The sequence below is a fragment of the Coffea arabica genome, chromosome 5e (assembly GCF_036785885.1).
Source record: "Coffea arabica cultivar ET-39 chromosome 5e, Coffea Arabica ET-39 HiFi, whole genome shotgun sequence".
Lineage (NCBI taxonomy): Eukaryota > Viridiplantae > Streptophyta > Magnoliopsida > Gentianales > Rubiaceae > Coffea > Coffea arabica.
This window is the reverse complement of record NC_092318.1, coordinates 14,605,716-14,625,840: the sequence shown is the minus strand read 5'-3', so window position 1 is coordinate 14,625,840 and position 20,125 is coordinate 14,605,716. Positions and strand designations below refer to the sequence as shown.

General features: G+C 34.4%; 2 protein-coding genes and 1 long non-coding RNA gene across 4 annotated transcripts; all 3 read left to right on the top strand.

Annotated features, from left to right (window-relative positions):
- The first annotated feature begins 3,183 nt into the window (after positions 1–3,183).
- LOC113743407 (U-box domain-containing protein 7) lies at positions 3,184–8,878 on the top strand. The gene is made up of 2 exons (XM_027271401.2): positions 3,184–3,683; positions 7,729–8,878. Exons 1-2 carry the CDS (start codon positions 3,352–3,354, stop codon positions 8,537–8,539), a joined length of 1,143 nt encoding a protein of 380 aa, XP_027127202.1. The 5' UTR covers positions 3,184–3,351; the 3' UTR covers positions 8,540–8,878.
- Positions 8,879–12,653: 3,775 nt separating this feature from the next.
- Positions 12,654–14,970, top strand: LOC113687740 (uncharacterized). Of its 2 annotated transcripts, XM_027205279.2 has the most exons (2): positions 12,654–12,791; positions 13,262–14,970. In XM_027205279.2, the coding sequence occupies exons 1-2, from the start codon at positions 12,783–12,785 to the stop codon at positions 14,729–14,731; spliced, it is 1,479 nt and encodes a 492-aa protein (XP_027061080.2). In that variant the 5' UTR covers positions 12,654–12,782; the 3' UTR covers positions 14,732–14,970. The 2 variants fall into 2 exon arrangements, with proteins under 2 accessions (XP_027061080.2, XP_071904512.1); XM_072048411.1 differs by lacking the exon at positions 12,654–12,791 and having other exon boundaries at positions 12,872–14,970.
- A 2,999-nt stretch (positions 14,971–17,969) lies between these two features.
- On the top strand, positions 17,970–19,903 carry LOC140006477 (uncharacterized). Its single transcript, XR_011814105.1, has 2 exons — positions 17,970–18,127; positions 19,145–19,903. It is a non-coding gene; the product is annotated as an uncharacterized lncRNA (long non-coding RNA).
- The last annotated feature ends 222 nt before the right edge of the window (positions 19,904–20,125 follow it).

Below are 20,125 nucleotides of genomic sequence, written 5' to 3'. Positions count from 1 at the left end.
GCTCATTCACATGCTATTTTAATACAATTTTAATTCGGAAGCATACAACATGATCAAGAAACAGCAGAACCAATTAGGACTAGATTTTGACCAAAAATAAATAAATTAGGCCTAGATGCCACTGGCACGTTGCCATAACTTACAATGCCAATTAGGACTATTTAGCATTTTTTTTTTTGCAAGGAGTTAGGATACTGTAAAGCTTATTTAGGTAAACTTTTGCCTCATCGGTGATTTGAGTATCAAGTTATTGAATATACTACAAATCCTATAATATCAGTTTGCTACAAAAAATAATATTTTACTAGCATGTGGTATTTGCGTACGAAATTTCAGAGGTAAATCAAATGCTTTTACTTATACTCTATATAATTTGAATAGTTTTTTAGCGAATATAACTATACTATGCAGGACTATCACTTTGTACAATTGAAACTAGCAAATTGTATATCAATCACAATTTAGATTTTGCTCGATACCTACGCAGTTGGTGAGTTCCATCAGTAACACTACATCAAACTTTTAATGTTGTTTCATACTTTTATCAACATGTATTTCAAAAATTTGTAGGTTTGAAAATGATACATGTGCTCGAAAATTAGTTATGCGGTTGAAGTCAAGCAATTTTACAACATCACAAGCATTGTTGATAGCAAATTCAAAGAGAATATGGATATCTGAATATACAATTATGCATATGGTAAATTTACTTTATTTAATTTAATTACTGCACAATTTTTTTAAATTTATAATCATAACATATACCTTCTTTCATTCTTACTAGATTAAATATTTTCGAATTACTTGCTTACATTCAGAGCATTAACAAAGAAAACATGTTCTATGAGATATGCAAAAATTGTGGACAACTATGTGAAGGTTATTTTTCAAAAATAGTGTGTATGCATTGTAATGACGTGATCGACATTGTTGTTAGGTAATTAATTTCACGTACCTTTAATTTTAACAAATTTTTCTGTATTGTATATAACATTGTATTTGTCAAACAGGTACAATATTAACATACAAATCAAATATTTCAATGGTAACATGCATCTTAATCTACATGACAGACATGCACGATTTGTATTTGGTTGTGATGCTTCTTATTTTTAGAATTACAAAGGAAGGTAGAATTTCTTGATATATGTTTATTTTTTATAATGCTATTTATAAACTATGTAAAAACAATACACTAATTTTGAATTTCGCACGTACTTAATTCTCAGGACAATGGTGATAGGTTGTTCAACCAACGAATCAATTCATGCAAAGATCGTGCATTTTCATTTGTAGTACGCATTCCACAAAATTTAACAGAATTAATTAAATTACCAATTTTGGTTTTCGTATTAAAAGTTGATTGGTGTGAAGAGTGTTCGCACTTTCATGCAAGATTATCAAATTGAATACATAATATTTGTAAGTATTTCATTTTAACAACATTTAATTACATTCATTTTTATTCATATATCATTCATTTTCTAATATAAATTTCTATTATTTTTTCAAGATCTATCTTTCGAAAAAAGGTAATTTTTGAATAATATACACATTCTATCATATTTCAAACTATTGTTAGACAGATATTATATTTTAATTGTATTGGTACAATTTTTTTACCTTTTTTAATTTACCCTTTTATTTTCATTTTTCCAATAATGTCAGCACCATGCGTAGCACGGGTATTCATACTAGTTGTGTTAGTATTAGAAAACTTCCAAAATATCTTAACTGACAAATAGGTAGATTAGAGAGGCTTATTGATAAGTTAGTTTAAAAACCACATATAGGAAAGGTTTTACTTAGATAGTCTCTTCACTAAGACTTTGTTTGTTTGATAGGAAAATCGTATAAGAAAGTGTGTCATAGGAAAAGTGAAGCAAGGAAAAGGAAAAGGAAACTTTTCCACATTTGTTTGGTTAACAAGAAAATGATGCAACAAAATACAAAATCCTTGTGTTTGTTTAGCCGAAAAGTCATGGAAAATTGGCTACTATGTTCCTTAATAGAAAATATTCAATATTGAATTTCTCCTTTTTTTGGTATTTAATATGTAAAAACATCTAATTTTGCTGCATATTGGAAGAGTTGTTTACTTAAAAAATAATCACATTCTTTAATAATAAGTTTATGTGTGCGTGTGTGTAATATGTGTGTATAAGTTATTTAAAAAATATATAAATATAAAAAAGGAGCATTAAATGATTCAATAAATTACTAATTCATTAATTTTTAAAATAAGAATAGAATGTCTACCTACAAGCCAGCTGTTTGAATTGTAAATTCTAAGATATACTAATTTATGTAGAAGTTTAGAATGGAGGAAATAGTTTAGAAAAAAGAAGTTGTAAAAAAAACTAATTAGTTGAAACTTTCTTGTGACTTACTTTCCTATCAATTTCAGTAGGAAAAATTTTATAGGAAAATGAGTGATTACCGAAAAAATTTATGTGGTGGGTCCCATAAGTTTCCCGACAAACAAATATTCAAAATTTGTAGGAAAGTTATTTTCCTTCACTTTTCTTCCCTTTTCCCCACAAGCAAACATGGATTTAGCTCCTCTCTCCATTTCTCACAATACATATCTTGATTCATGACGTGTGTCTTTATTTACTAAAAAGGGACATGATCATTTTAAATTTGAGTAATCCTAACCATTATTAATAAATGAATATACATGTCATACATCCAAATGTGCACTATGCACTGCAGGAAATGAAAAAAAAATCCACTAGAAAGGAGCTAAGTCCAATAAATCCAATAAACACTTGAGTTTAATCTTGTTGCTGATTTAAACATTTGAACTAAATTAATAGATAAGCATTTTGGAAAGTGATGCATGTCATATTATCAACAAACTAACTGACAACTAGTATATATTATAGGTGGACAAGGGGTCGGAACGATTTGTCAGAAAATCGTTCGAATCGATTTTGTGTAAAATACACAATATATAATTTTGTATGCACACGGTGTAACTTACTTTCAACAACGTGTAACTATAAAACAAAATTTTGTAGGCTCCACTAATATAAAAGATGCAATCTAAACCTTTTTTTTTTTTTTTTTTTGCTAAATCTTGACTATGAATCTTCAAGAATCATTGCGCTTCCTCCTGCCCCTCCTCCATTATAAGTATAGATTATTGACATAGATAGTGATGCTCTGTAGAACTAAAAGACAAACTTAGATAACTCTATAAAACAGAAAGATAAACTTAAAACTGATAAAAAAAAAGATAAAATCGAAAAGCAAAAATGTTACCTACTTAGCATTATATAACCCCCCGGATTAGAAACGGGAAGACACTGAGAAGGAGAGCAGTAAAGCAGTCTTATTATCAAACAGATGGAAGACGAGCTGCCCCGGAGCACCGGAACATCACCGGCGGCGGAATCTACGCCGCCGCAGCAGGCGGAGTTGCGGCAGCCGCTGCCGCATAATAAGGAAATCGAGCAAGTGGTCGAGAGACTTCTAAGAAGTGGGAATTTAAATGCCCAAATAGAAGCAGCAAAAGACGTGAGAAAACTCGTCAGAAAGTCGAAATCTTCTTCCTCCAAAACCCGTTCTCGTTTGGCTGCCGCTGGCGTCATTCCGCCCCTCGTTTCTATGCTTCATCAGCCTGCTGCTCGAGAGCCCGCCCTCCTTGCCCTCCTTAATCTTGCTGTTCGCAATGAACGGTCCGCTTTTCTTTTCATATAATTTTTTTTCCAAAATGTTTACCGGTTCGCCAATTTTTTGCTTCCCTTTATGTGCTGAAAAGCCTCAAATACGTAATATTGATGTTCTGTGGAAGTTCGAGTGAGCTTAAGATTTAGTGTTGCTGGAAAATGGTTTGTAATCGAGGGAAGGATTCAGAAATTTGATATGTAATTTAGTTGTGCGAATATTTGAATATTCCTCTGCCCAGTTTTAATCTGTAAATCAATTAATTCGTAGGAACAGGTTTCTTATGTGAACTTATTTTGGTATCCACTGAAAGTGGGATTGTGGTCAAATTAATTTCTGTCGATTTTGTGTCTCTGCTGAAATTAGATGATGCACGAAAAATTGAAATGATTGATAGTTAAAGGATTACTAGCTTTTGGTGCATGAAATCATTTTTAATACCAATATTTTGTTTTTTTTTTTAATTTTGTTCCACTGTGTTGGTTACTTTTTTTGCGTTTGGAGACTACTCTGGTGGAACAACTTGCTAGTATATGAACTTTTTTTTTCTCTTTAGTGCCAAGCAATAAACATCATCAAATTGTGCCTAATGTGATATGGCATGCCTAAAGAAAATCAGTGACCAGAATGAAATGCAATTGAGGCAAATCAGCTGCATAGCTGCTTATGGTTGAATGAAACTTAGCAATATTGACTGAAATTTCAAACATAAGCACCAGAATAAGAGTCTTACTTTTTCAAGTCTTTCTATACCTGTCTTTAGTCATTCCATTTTGCTTTATTTTCAAGGGAAAAGTTTTGCCCTGTCTTGTGGTAGGAAGTCAGAAGAACTTAACTGTTACACTGCGAGGCAAGTTTGTGAAGATGTTGTCTTTAGGAACCAGAGCTGAGAAAAGCTGGTTTCAAATTTTCTCCCTTGGTTCAGACAAACCATGTGCACTGCAAGAACTTCCTTCAGGAGTTTTAATATTTTATGAGAAAATGATTGGTGCATTTCACTCTAGACAAGTAAACAGGATGTGCTACAATAATATAATAGAATTATAATCGGTATGATGTTACAATGACAAATAATGCTACAGAAACAACAGCACATGAGATATGTAGTTACCGTTGTCAGTTATTAGTTATAGTACCCTGCAAGTCGTCATGCTAAGTTATCTAGAACTTTGATATGTCTTATCTGTAAAACTGACATTTTTAAGAGCAAAAATTAACATAAAACTGATTTTGAGCTTGACTTCAGTCAACCCTGCATTATGAAACCTAGATATGACATTGAGTTAAGAACTCATCAATAGACTACCTGTGCTTTGGATATGTTAAAAATCATGACTTATTGGATTAGAGACATTCACAAACAGATATCTTCAGTAACATCATGAAATATGCTAAGTTCATACCCTGTACAGGGAGACAAATAACATCAGTGCCATTACCTGTTCCGATCTAAATAAAGCCTTTTCCACATGTAGCCTGGGTAAGGAGATGCAGATAGAGAGACTAGGCAAGAAAAATTCTTACAGAGGTGTGTTTATTACTGGTGTTTTTTCTTTGATAAAGAGACTCAAAGATCAGAAAAACTTTGGTGGAGATTTTTAGGTGATCTAAGCAAATGGGAGGGGAGAAAGAAGAATTGGAAACAAAGGATAACAGGTTTGAAATGTAGAATGAGGGTTTAGCTATATAGATTGCTTGGCAAAAGGCCAAGTGGTTTTCCTTGCAAATGGCTCATATGCGAATTCCTATGGATAAGTAATTAAAATTTACCAAAATTATTTTAATATACAGATCCTGGCTGTGGCTGTCAGGATTTTGACATTAGCAATATGATTTTGAGCTCCAGCTTCAGTCATTGGATCTTGGCACGACAAGTTGATGCAATTTGAGCAAATATTCAACCTGAGATCAGCACCAACCATTTTCAAGAAAAAAAACTGTTGTGATAGTTGCTGAAAGAAACTTGATGTTGTAATAGATTGCAGCAGATGTTTTGAACCTGATGTAGGTAAATATAGAAAATTAGAAACATGAAAATGGATATAATTAGAATATTAGTTTGAAAGTGCTTATCAGAGAATATTAGTTAGAAATTGCTGATCAGAGATTATTAGTTAGAATATAATAATTCACTTGCCCTGTAAGCTCAGGTTGTCTTGATGTGTTTATTGAATTTAAGATGATTAGCTTATTTGATTCACCAAAGATATTGAAGTACAGATATTCTAACTTGAAAAAGTTTGGTTTAGCTTCATATATGGTGGTATTAATCCCGAGTACTGTCTTGCAATATGTGTTTCAAAATGTTTCTGTTTCAGAAATGGAGATCTTGTAAAACTAATTTATACGGCATTCATGGTATTGCTTAGTGGATATGAAGACCTATGATTGACCATATTTACATTTGGAATGAAAATGCTAAAACATATATTGATTGCTCGAATAGCTGTTCAATAGCTGCTGTTTGCTACTGAGCGTGTTAATTTTCTTTGCAATTAATCACAAATTATCATCTTTTTCCTTCTTAGAAGCTAATGACAAAATTCTTCTTGTTTTCAAATGCTTTATAATCCATAAAGAGGAATGGTTTCAAAGTTTCCTGATTGGTCAATTCACATGTTTCAAACTTTCTCTTCAATGTTTCATTGAATTATTATATTCTCAGCTCTCTTTAATTGTTGTGCCTTGCCAAAGTAAAAGATACAAATTTGGAATAAAGAGAGTTAATCTTGTCTTTGAAAGATAATTGAGATGCTTAAGTTCTTCTTTACTCCTCGAGACTATGCCTACTTTTAGGTGTATTGGTATGTCTTTCCTACCATTATTGAAGACAATGGCCGAGCTCTTCTATAAATTACAATGTATTTAGGGATGTTGAAAGAGGTTACATGCTATTCCATAAACAGTTACATAAGGATCACTATTCCAATTTATTAATCCTAAATCAGCATTTTAATTTCATTGGGAAAGAGTTCCAGAAAGGAGTTGACTAAGTCCCATGGTTCGATTAAGATAAAAATGTTTGATGTCATGATATTGTAGAGTAACCATCTTTTCTAGGTTCTGAGTTTTGATAGGAGGAAAGGTATTGTGCTTAAAGCATTCCATTCTAGGAAAGTAGATAACAGTTTAGAAACTAAAAGATGGTAATTAAGATGCTGGTTTTGACACTAGAGGAGTAATTTTTTGTCAGCAGAATAGCAACCTTGACGTTGCACTTGTTGTCACTTTTCCCAGAAGTGCAGTGCAGAAGAGACAGGCCATTAAGAACACCAGGCTGTTATTGAGCTTGGCTGCAACTGAATTTTCCTGATTTGGAATACGGCATCCTTTTTTTCGTCATAATTATGTCTAAAAATTTTCCACTAGTATTTTTTTTTAAATTATGATTCAAATACTCTCTTGTCAATAAAGTGACCAAAGGGCTATGTTCCTGAGTCATAAAGATGTTTGGCATTATGGTCATTCATGCTAGAAGTGCTTTTAGTTTTAGAAAGTACTTTTAAAGTGTTTGGTTACAGATTTGAGTACCTTTTCTTTGGTTAATTTGGATTAGTAGTACTTCTTGATGGAATTTAACCTCAGAGCTTTTGCATTAAGAGGCGTAATCAAAATGCAACTAATTTGCAGATGACTAGATTCAAGATAAAGCTCGAGCTTTGATTTTTCACTTTTTTTCGTTATTTTTCTTTTAAGTGTGCAAGTAAGGAACATGTTTCTACAAATAGTATTGTATTAAACATGGCCACGCTCACAATTCTTCTTTGTAGGGGTAATTTCATCATTGTGTTTGCAGTTGAGTGCTTTGTGAGTGAAATTTGTGTTGTGATGTGTTGTATTGCTTTTGGAATTTCCTGAGCACAAGTCAAGAAAGCAAAGAGCTTCTTTTCTGAATTTTGAATTGTTAGTGGATCTAATTAGACAGTTATGTTGGGGTAATACCTTACGTACTGTTAGGCATTTAGGTGTTGGGCATTTGTGAAACAGAAAGGGAGGGGGGGGAACTCGTGTACTGTCAGATTGTCTGATGCTGTTATTTTCACTTACTATTCCCAGAAACAAGATCGGGATAGTTACGTCTGGTGCTGTTCCCCCTCTAGTTGAGCTCCTGAAACTTGAAAATGGCAATTTAAGAGAATTGGCAACTGCAACTATGTTATCATTGTCAGCAGCAGCAGCTAATAAGTCAGTAATTGCAGCTTCTGGAGTTGCACCTCTTTTGATGCAGATACTTGTCTCTGGAAGTGTTCAAGGAAGAGTTGATGCTGTCACAGCTCTCCACAATCTCTCAACTAACAAAGAAGAACCTAAGCTGGTTCTCGATGCTAGAGCAGCTTCTCCGTTAATAAAACTCCTTAAGGAATGCAAAAAATACTCAAAGCTTGCTGAGAAAACAACAGCCCTGCTCGAGATCCTTTCTCATTCTGAAGGAGGACGGTCGGCAATAACAAATGTGGATGGTGGAATACTGACTCTAGTTTTAACAGTTGAGGATGGATCTCTTGTTAGCACAGAACATGCAGTTGGAGCATTACTGTCGTTGTGCCAGAGCTGCCGAGATAAATATAGGGATCCCATTCTTAATGAAGGCCCCATTCCAGGCCTCCTACGACTCACTGCAGAGGGTACACCTCAAGCTCAGGAAAGAGCTAGAAAACTTTTGGACCTGCTTAGAGACTCCCCTCCTGACAAAAAGATGTCATCTGCTGTATTTGAGAAAATAGTATATGATTTTGCTACACGAGTTGATGGAACAGATAAAGCGGCAGAAATAGCCAAGAGATTAATGGAAGACATGGTTAATAGAAGCATGGAGCTCAGCATGAACCGTATGGAGATAAGGGCTTCATCCTGTACCCCTTCATAGCTTTTGTTCATATTACTAATGCATTTGGTTTGGAGATCAGGTTTCTACTTAACTAGTCTCAGTTTTTTCCCTCAGTCATTCATGAAAGTGAAACTGCACAGTTAACTTACGTTAGATAGCACAGGCTGGTGATACGATTTTAGTCCCTTTGAGGTGATTTTTATGACCTTGCTGGGATTTGGACATCTTTAACTTTGATCTCACAAGTTCAGAAGATTAATTCTTGTAAACTACGTTCATAGATCGTGTTGTAAACATGAAGGCAACGCCCTGAAACTGGACAAGAAGAAAGTATCTCAAATTGTACAAATCATAATGAACTTAACCATTATGTTGTTATTCCCATCCACAAAAATAACTTGGCCTATTGGCCGCTTCGCGGATGATGAATAACATGTTCTTGCTGCATTAATTGTGAAATATCAGAAGGAACGTGGGACATGCATCTGGTGCTGCCACTGTAGAACCACATTATAATTTTGCGGTTGTATATCCTGTAGCAAGCAATATAGCTAATACAAGATTGGAAGTTCTTCTAGTTTTAAAGCATCGGTTAAAAGAGAAATCAAACTGCCCAGACAGTCGAATTGAGCATGACTATCATGAGGTAAATTTGAGTTTAGTTTCCCAATTAATCAAGCAAAACAAGAATAATAGTTTATGTTTGTTAATGTTTTGAACTTGACTTCAATTTGCTTTTTTTTTTTTTTTTTTCTGTGGGACTACTAGATTGGCTTGATCAGTTTAAAATTTGAAATGTACATTATAAAAATGCAAACTACTTGAATTAGACTTAATAAAAGCTGGTTTCGAGTTTGGCTTGTTAGAATAAGGCCAATTTGAGGTTGCGGTATTTTTGGTAAAAAGAAATATTTTAAATGTTAAAAGTCCTTTATAAGGCGTTTAGTGAACATTATCCCGTAAAATTAGGAGCGAAGTTTTTAATGTTAAAAACATTTTTAACAAAAACTCAAATTTGATACTTTTAGAGTAGCTTTTGTGATTTAAAAAATAAAATATTAAATTTAATAATTTTATCCTATATTATAAACTAAATAAAGAGATAAATACATTTAAAAATTTTTAAATCACACATTATTCGATACAATAAGTACTTATTGAACTATGTCGCCAAATAATATACTTAAAAGCACTTAAAGCACTTAATAAGTACTTTTCAATAAACTATGACAACCCGAAACGGGTCATAAATAAAGTAACTTGAATACAATTTTAAACTCATTAAAATGAACAAATAAACTGACCGGAATACTTGAAGAGTTGGTCTTCAGCTAGATGTGACAATTCTTGACACGACCCGAAAACACGACTCGAATCTAACACGAAATTAGTGGGTATGAGTTTGCTCTTCATGAGTTCAGTTCAAATTCAGGTTAGACCCGAATGACCTGCTAAGCAAATAGGTCCAATTCAGGTCAACACAGGTTGACCCGTCTGATCTATTTGAAATGTTTAATATATAATTTTATAATTCAATGGGTTAAATACCAAAAATCCCCCTGTGATTTGACTAATGTTCACTTTACCTCCCTATAATTTGGAAACCTACAATTTAACTCCCTGTCGTTTCAACTAAAGTGAAAGTCTAACAGAAAACATCTACAATAACGGTATTTCTGTCAGCCTTTCACTTTAGGTGAAACAACATGAAGTTAAATTGTAGGTTTCCAAACCATAGGAAGGTAAAGTGTACATTTGACAAACCACAGGGGGGTTTTTGGTATTTTACACATTCTCAAATGCACGAAACATTCTTCCAAGGGTTTGACTTATAGAGGGGCAATTTTGACATTTTCCGTTCAGACGTTAGTTTAGATGTTTTCCGTCAGACTTTTACTTTAGTTGAAACGACGGGGAGTCAAATTGTAGGTTTCCAAACCATAGGTAGGTAAAGTGAACATTAGTCAAACCACGGGGGGGTTTTTGGTATTTAACCCTAATTCAATTAATAAATTAGAGGCACAAAGTAAATAAAAAGAAAACTAACTAAGGCTATAAGCTAGTATTACAAAAATAGAATCATGAATATTATGTGAAAATAGGTATTTTATTTGTGAAAGTATCGTAGTTTTGTTTTTGTTCATGATTTTTTTTTGTACAAAAAGAAAAACCAAAAAATACTATGAGATTGGGCTGCAATTTTCTATATTCTTATGGAAACTCATTATTAAAAAAAAAATCCTCCATACTATCAAAGTGAGAAGGTTAAAAAAATAAAAAAAATGGTTAAGCGAACAGGTTATTCAGATCGGATTTGAATAACCAGCGAAATTAATGAATTGTATTCGAGTAAAAAAAATTGATCCATTTAAATTTTGTATCGTATTCGGGTTGACGTATTGTTCAGAATACTTGAGTCTTAACCTGATCCACCAACCCGCGCCCGACCCAATTGTCACCCCTATCTTCAGCCCAAAAAAGAAAACTCCAAATAAAATTTTAGTGTTTATAAATTCCACATTAAATACAATCCAAATAAGATCCTGAGATCTTTATTTGTTCAATTGGCACTATTTTATTGATAAAAAATCAACTACAAGGCTTGCTAAAAAGTTAATTGTCATAAAATTTTTCTACAAGTAACCACACAGATGATACCATCCGCCAGTATATTAATGAGTTTAATCACATTCTTTAACATTAGTAAGAGCTCGAACAAACAAGGGTTATTATCACTTTACCCCATTAACGTTTCGTGTCACTATCAATTTCCTCCTTAACGTTATCTTTTAGTCACTTTACCCCTAAGACTAACGGTCAAATTTAACGGAGTTTGTTAATTAAAGTAAAAGGACAAGTTTAGCCCTTAAAGTTACTATCACTTTACCCCCATAAACTATAGTCTCATTATCAATTTACCCTATAGAGTTATTTTTTAAGCAATTTATCCCACTATTAAACCAATTTAGCAAGTTGAAAAATTTAGAAGAAAGTATCCTCCTTTTTATATTATAAAAAAAATAAAAAATTTAGAATGACTCTTCTTCTCTTTAGTATCAAGAAAAAAAAGTCAAAGTATTAATCTCTTTCTTTTTTGCAATCTTATTAATATTTAAAAAAAAATAGAAAGATCGGGAGGGGAAGGGAGGGGGGAGAGAGAGAGCTCAATTCTTTTTTTAAAAAAATACAAATAAGAAAGAATTAAATACTTTTATTATTTAAAATTATTTTACTTTATTGTTTACCACCAGATTTCAATTCTAATTCCAACAACCTTAAATTAATACGATAATGTTAGACTTCTTTTATTTTTTCTTTGCAAAATCTAATTTTCTGTCTCCTTCTTTTCTATCTCTTTTTCTTTTCCTAGTATTAATGATTGTGAAAAAAAAAATTTGAGAAAACCCTTTTATTTTTATATTTTTGGATCTCTTAAAGTGAAAAAAAAGAAGAATAATCATTCCAACTTTTTTATTTTTAAGTATATCTATAAAGGTAAATATATTTAAAAAATTTTTTTATCATACTAGTTAGATTAACGATGAAGTAAAATGCTTAGAAAATAACATTAGAAATTAAAGTGATTATATCACTATAATTTAAAGGAATAAAATAGTAATAACAATGTAGTAATGCTATAGAATAAAAGGGTATTTTTGTTCAAAATTTGTTAACATGTTGAGTTGAATTACTTATAGGGGTAAAATGACTGAAAGATAACATTAGAGGGTAAACTGATAGTAGCGATATAGTTGAAGGGGATAAAGTGATAATAACCCAACAAACAATCTGATAACTCAAAAGCCTTAGGTCAAGTTTTGAAAAAAAAAAAAAAAGCCTTGGGTCAAATGAACAATTGAACGCTTCTTGCAAATCTAGATCCAAAATTAAATTCTACTATTAAATTAGTTAATAAAATAGGATTCTCTTCTAATTTTAATGCCCAAGTTCATTCCTCTAATTACATTTCTGCCACTGGAAACAGACCCAACTTGTCGGTGTTTTCATTCCCTCTTTACCCCCACCGCTCCCAGCCATTTCCCCACTTCCTTAGCACTTCACCAATCCAACGGTTGACATCACACATGGTTCCACGTGGCATCATCTTAAGACCCTAACAAAAATTTAGTGAAAAAAGCCCTACCAATTATTATCGCATCGAAACCTTTGACTGCATTGCAACATTAAAAATCCATAAATCATCTTTCGGAAGAACACACACTCCTACACACAGTTAAGGTGATGGAAAGTGTGTATCCTCTCCTCATAACCAATCTGGATCATGCATGAGGTAAGAAAATAGAAACCATCTTTGTAGTTTCTCATTGCCATTTCCAGATCTGTAAAACCCTTTGATTTCCTGCTTAAATCTTGTGTTTCTTGGATACCTGTTTGCTTCGTTTCACTTGGGTGTTGCTGTTTTTTCCACTGTCATTGTGTTTGCGGTCAATTTTTGTATTTATTCTTTTTGAGCTTGGTTATAGTGGATTGTGATTCAAGAAACCTCAGAAAATGTATGGTCGATCTCAGATTTTGCTCTCTAGGAATGGTAATTTTAGGCCAGAAAATTTAGGACCCAATGCATTAGCAATGATTGGGAACCTTTGTTTCAGCATGTTTGTACTTGGGGTCTTGATTTTTACCATAATTGCTGCAACTTATAAACCTGATGACCCTTTGTTTCACCCTTCAACAAAGATCACAAATTTTCTTACATCTACTTCCAATGCCACGTTTAAATCTGATACTACTGTTGTCAAGACCGGTGAGGACTTTATGGCTGCGAATCAGACTGCATTTGCGACGTTTATAAACATTACTGATGTGGAGAATGCGGTGCCTGAGGCAGTCACTGAGAGTAGTAAAGACAGTAATGATCGTGAATGTGAGGGGAAAACTGATGAACCTGTTGATTGCACTGACCCCGAGATATTCCATCTGCTGATGAAGGCTGCTATTGAGAAGTTTAAAGATATACATTTTTATCGGTTTGGAAAGCCGGTGCGTGGGAATGATGATATTTCCTGCCACATGGCTTGGAGATTTAGGCCTATGGAAGGGAAGACTGCTGCATTCTATAAAGATTACAGGAGTTTTGTAGTTTCTCGGTCGGAGAATTGCACGCTAAGTGTAGTTAGAATTGGCGATTATCATTCTGGTGGGAATGCGAGGAAGAGGAAGAGGAATCAGAAAGGATTTGAGAAGTCAATGGCACAGGCACCCAAACAGACAATTGTCCTCCCTGAGGTTGGCGAAAGTGTGAATGATTCACTCCCTGTGGTTGAATCAGAGGGGTCGTTCAGCCGTGGCAAGTACTTGCTTTACACCAATGGTGGGGATAGGTGCAAGAACATGAACCATTATCTTTGGAGTTTCATGTGTGCGTTGGGTGAAGCTCAGTATCTGAATCGGACTCTTGTAATGGATCTGAGCATTTGTTTGAATAAGATATACACTTCATCTGGTCTGGATGAGGAAGGGAAAGACTTCAGGTTTTACTTTGATTTTGAGCACTTGAAAGAGTCAGCATCTGTACTAGATCAGGGTCAGTTTTGGGAAGATTGGAAAAAATGGTATCAAAAGGATGGATTAACCCTCCATCTTGTGGAAGACTTTAAAATCACACCAATGAAGTTAGTTGGTGTTAAGGATGCTTTAATTATGAGGAAGTTTGGGTCTGTCGAGCCAGATAATTACTGGTTTAGGGTGTGTGAGGGTGAGACAGAGTCTGTTGTCCAAAGGCCTTGGCACTTGGTATGGAAGTCTAGACGGTTGATGGACATTGTGTCATCTATTTCTTCAAGGTTAAATTGGGATTATGACTCGGTTCACATTGAGAGAGGGGAGAAAGCTAGAAATAAGGAGTTATGGCCTAATCTTGATGCAGATACTTCCCCTGAAGCTCTTCTCTCGACCTTGCAGGTTAAAATTGAAGAGGGCAGGAACCTCTACATTGCAACAAATGAACCGGACACAGCTTTCTTTGACCCTTTGAAGGATAAGTATGCCACCCATTTTCTTGATGAATACAAAGATCTGTGGAATGAGACCAGTGAATGGTATGAAGACACAATGAAACTTAACAATGGAAATCCTGTTGAGTTTGATGGTTACATGAGGAACGCTGTTGATACAGAAGTTTTCCTCAGGGCAAAGAAGCAGATTGAGACTTTTAATGACCTCACAAAAGATTGCAAGGATGGTGTTAATACCTGCACCGCTTCCAGCTGATTGATACACATGAGGTTCCATGTTTTGCTGCTGTATCATTTCTGCCTGTATGTTTACATTCCATGTGGTTTCCCTTGAAAAGTTTTGGTTATTGGTAGTTCAAATTGTGGAGCTCACTGGTGTATTGTAATTTATTGGTAGTTCAATTTACTAGATTGTTTCATTAATCAGCATCCTGTAGTAGTTTCCAAATAACAGTTGCATTTAATTATACCTATGTACTTGCCATTTAGTATCAACTTGAGTCGCCATTTCTGTCTATTTGGTCAGCAATTTACATACTTTTTGTCCTTCAACGAATGCTAATAATTTAGGCTCACTCTTTTATTACAATTGAAAAAACTGTTGCAACATATACGCTGAAGTAGGTATAACTGAAGGAAAGGGTAGTAAATTTGCAAAACTAGCATTTGCTCCGTTTGAAATGAAGATTACTTTGAAAAATTGACCCCATATGTGTGGACTGCGACTAAAAAGGCCATTGCAATGGATAAAGGATGGGAATATACTTATATACAGCAGACCTTTTTTCTTTTCTTTTTTTTTTTCAAGTCAAAGTACGCGGGTTTTTCTTGCTTTATGCAATGGAAAGATAAGGTCCATTTGTTCCATATGTATCATTTTTAGTTCAATATTCGCCACAGTTGTTCTTGCTTTATCCATAGGAAGATGAGATCTATCTGTTCTATAAGATGACATGTCTCATTGCAAACTTGCCTAGCAGTAGCAGATATTGAATTCTATAAGGCATAAGGCTTTTGTTAGTCTTTCTAACTCTGAATTTATTGCTTTTTTGGCTGGCAAAATGTTCCTGGGCATGTCAGATCTTCAAATCCTAAGGTATTTTTAATTTGCAAATTGGTGTGGGGAGCCTTTGACAAACTCTTTCCCTTGTCATTTTTTTCATTGTCCACGGGGCTGGGAAGATGGCTGGGCCAGAATGCAGTTTAAATGCAGCAGTTGTTGTTACTGGCCTATGCTGAATTATCACTTCGTGAGCATGCTTTGTTGTAGACTCTTTAATTTACCACTTTACTGCAGTTTCTTGATTTATATTGAGATATATGCATGGAATTGATGTGGTTTCTCCTGATTTCTGGGAATTGCTTCTTAGATTATGCACATGCGATTGAGATAACAAAAAATCCTTGCTATCCCCGACTGAGACCACCTCTGTTATCTGCTGAATGCTCGGTGCATTTGAAGGCAGTTTTTCATGTTGCTGGAATTGTTGTTATCATCATTATATCTGTACTTTCCTGTAAATTTACTGACTTTTCTTGCATGGAAAATTCCAATTTTAAAGGACATTGGAAAACTGCAATGAGAAAAAGCATGGTGATTTTGTTTTGAAAAGTCATCAAATCAGCCTATTGTTGGATTTTCAGGGCTTCTGCTTTTAGGTTGTCATTCCTAATCTTCATTGTGTAAAGTTTTGCTCTCTACAAGAGGTTCAAGAGCTATAATACTCTAGATGTTAGTACTTTTACATTTTGATTACGATATATCAGTTCATCTTTTTCCACTTTTTGCACAAAATGTCCCTCTTACAGAAAAAACATTTAACCCGTTTTTCACACAGGCAATTTTTGTCTCTAATGGTCAAGCACTTCACTGGATTGTTACCAATTCTGCAATGTTTCTGACTTAATCCTTAACAATGAACATAGTTGCATCGAGATGAACTGGCCAGAATATATGTTCAACTTTGTGGAAGCATTTGGGCTTTTCTATGACAGAAATTAAAGTAGTCAAATTTTACGCATTAATCATATATAGGAGCAAACTACATCTCTTATTAACAGAAGCCGAAGCAGATTAGGTACAAAAATGCCTACTATAATTCCAAACACGATTTGTGATGAATACGAACCATTCAACCATAGCCGAATTGGCTAAAGTCGATTTGATTCCGCCAGTAGCATCAAGTTCAAGTATACATGAGAAATTCTCCACGGTAATATCAAGTACACATGAGAAATTTTGTTCATATGAAATTTTGTTCGTGTAGTAGAATTTGAATACATGACCTTTTATGAGAAAGTGGTCCGTCCTTACTAACTGAATCAACTTGAGTTTGTCCTCGTTTGTTTGTGTGTACTGTATGTACATGTTACATATAAATATATCTATCTAATTATGTATATAGGTGGATCTGTTTACGTGGCACTGCTTCTTGTCAAAAAAATAAGAAAAAGAAAAAAGAAAAATACTAGAAGATTTTGCAATCTTTATGATCTTTCTCGAATTTGTCGCTTTTATAGTTTGGACGCTACTTTTTGTAATAATATGTTGTCATAGAGTATCATAGCAACAAGTTTGCCCTAAAGAGTTACTGGGTTATGATAAACATTTCGAAATAATTTGCTTTAGCACCTAAATCAAAGTGTTGCCCATGATTTGTATGCTAGAACAATGTCAGATGGATATATAGAAATAATAGTTTACTTTTAACTTGTTGCCTCTTCTCGATCAAAATCCACATGGATCCGAGGCCTCTTCGTTTGAGGTTCGGATCAGTTTTGTCTAGTTGTGTAAACTGGCACAATTTTGGTATAAATTAATATATATATTTTTTGTGTAATCGTGAATTTCACACCAAGTCAATTATCATTCAAATCTATACTAAAACTGTATTAGTTTAGGATCAGGGATAGGAACGATTGCAGGAGCAACCGTTCCTGAAGGTTATGTATATTTTGCATATGGTGTAACTTATTTTTAACAATGTGTAATTCTAGAACAAAATTTTATGGGTCCCACACATGTTGTTAAAAACGAGGTACAAGATGAGATCTGGATCGTATAATTTTTTTTTGCCAAATCTTGGCCGTGAACTATCAGAAACCGTTCCTGCCCCTCTACCATTAGTTTATGCCAAAATTCAATCAATCAATCAATCCAACTAGATAGAACTGAAACTAGGAAACCCCATTTCCAGTCCACATGTAACAACATCAGAGGTGGACGGAGAAATAATTTAGGGGAATATACTAGTATAATTTAGATTGTAAGGTACACACCTTCTGTCACTCCCGACGGCGCGTGCGGACTCAGGGCGTGACACCTTCAACATGTAATCTCGAACTACTGCAGCCAAAATTTTCTCTTAGGTGGCTCTAATTAAAGTAAAAAGTAATAATAAAAAGAGCGGTGTAAAATGTAGGATTTACCATCACCTCACGTTCAAAATTGGAAAGAGTAAATAACGGGCCTTGCTGTTTAACAATTGGTTAGGGGAACCCTAGAAAAAAAAGAACAAAAATTCCTCAAACTGCAAAACAATGCAAAAACCTTTCTCCCCTGTTTCCCTCTGTTGCATTGACAAAATAGGAAATATCAGAGCAACTCTGCCGCTCATATCCTGCATTGTTATCAACAAAGCACATATTCCAGGTAATTACAAATCCATGTATATTTGGGGTCTTTTTCTTTTGTTTATATTTTCAGAATTTATAACAATGTGCGATGATGTTTCAATTGTTCGTTTTGTACAACATTTTAACCATATTGATGTCATTTTCTTTAACCAAAAAAAAAAAAAATCAGAATCCACCCAAGATAGGACAAAAAGAAATCAATTGAAATAATTTGAAGCCAAATGATTGATGAACCTAATAGTAGTATCGTACAATTTCTTTTGCATCGAAACTTAAAAGCGTGATTCCTTCATAGAAGATTTTCATGAACTGCACATCTTGGAATTGTAGCCTGCATCTTGGAACCCCTTGTATTTATTGTATCTTTTGGGAGAAATGTTAGAAGATTTGCCTTGTAGCACGTATGACAAAGACTGTATTTGAGATAAAACGGTGGTTGGAGACTTGAGACCTGGTAAAAGAATCAGGTGAAAAACTTTTTTATTTACAATAGCTTTAAGATCAAACAGACGACTTTTACCAACTTAACCAAACAACTAGAAGTGTTACACTCTATTTCTATTATATCTTTTAAGCAACTTTTACGTTAGAGGTGTTTGCCGTTTTGTATTAAACATTGATGATCATACAACACGTTTAATTGACCCACATAAAATTATAGAGGACACTCAGCAAAGGTGTCTAAAATTCAAGGTTGGGGCTGGATTTCTTCCATGAGACTGTGAGGTGTCTTTGAAAGTGTAAAATAGGTGCATTTTGATACATTGTTATCTAAAAGGAATTTTATTATTCCTAAACACGCTTTTGAATTATCTTTATAGATCCTGTCTACGTTTTATCTCAAGTGCATCACGTTGCAGTGAGCAGCACAATAAATAACTCTTTAAGCTAATAGACTAATGGATGGATATAAGGATGATCTTTAAGGATGATGATCTACTCATGAAATGTTTTGGGGCAAGTAGTTCACTTTCATAATCTGATGCATCAGGAAGTGTTTCTAATCTTCATGTGGTTTTAAATTTTCTCCTAGTTTGTCCAGTATAATACAGGACAAGGATGGCTGAACAACCAAGAATGGGGGAGCAACCGGAGAAGCCAAAGATAGTTGTGCCACATATATGTATGGACACGGTGAAGAGGTCATCAAGAGAAGCAACATCAACACCAACATCACCAATGTCGTCGAGAAAACAATCAAGTGTCAAGTATAACTGTCTGTGCTCGCCTACTACACACGCAGGATCTTTCAGGTGTCGATACCATAGGAACACCAGCTTGGTTCACAACAGCATGTCCGTTGGCTCCAAACTCTCCGAGTTAGCGGGTAAATTCAACTGACAAATGTATTGCTTTACAGCAGCATTTGGCAGCAGTTTCGTAACCTGAGGCCGTCTGGAGTAATGCTTGCACCCTTGTGATGATTTGCATGTTCTTTGTTCCTCTTCCATGGAAGTTGACTGGTGTGTGTGGTAGGACATGGTTTGGGGACTTAACACCACCTTGCTAGACTTGCTTATTGGTTGACTTCTGTACTTCTTGATGATGTGTAGTATAGTATGTGTTTTGTGGATGATTGTTCTGCGAATAGTTCAGTTTTAACTGCAGCTTGCAAATATGTATACACATTATATACATGTATACACCCACACACAAATGGTTTTATATGTTATGACAACCCTGGTGCACAAAGCAGGGAAAGCGGCAAGTGTCTCTTGACAAATTATTCAACTGTATTTTCTTTGGATCATACTGTAACTATGGAACTCGAACCATTTTAACAACCTTCAAACCATTTTGTGGCTATTGTCTGTTTCAACGGCAAAGACATGCCTGTTCAAAGCTTTTGTTCCGTGATCAATTCGTCTGCCAAGCCATGGCTGGAAGGATTTGCACATTTATCCGAGAACTTCCTAGAACAACCCATCTTGACTGCAGGAAGAATCCCATCTCAGCTGCCCTAACAGGCATCCTGAAAAAGTTTGAACTCATAATCACATATTACACTTAGATG

Excerpts from the sequence above, each read along its gene's own strand:
- LOC113743407 (XM_027271401.2), top strand. The coding sequence starts at position 3,352 with ATGGAAGACGAGCTGCCCCGGAGCACCGGAACATCACCGGCGGCGGAA. Across the intron at positions 3,684-7,728 it reads CTTGCTGTTCGCAATGAACG|AAACAAGATCGGGATAGTTA; the intron begins GTCCGCTTTTCT and ends TACTATTCCCAG.
- LOC113687740 (XM_072048411.1), top strand. The coding sequence starts at position 13,013 with ATGTATGGTCGATCTCAGATTTTGCTCTCTAGGAATGGTAATTTTAGG.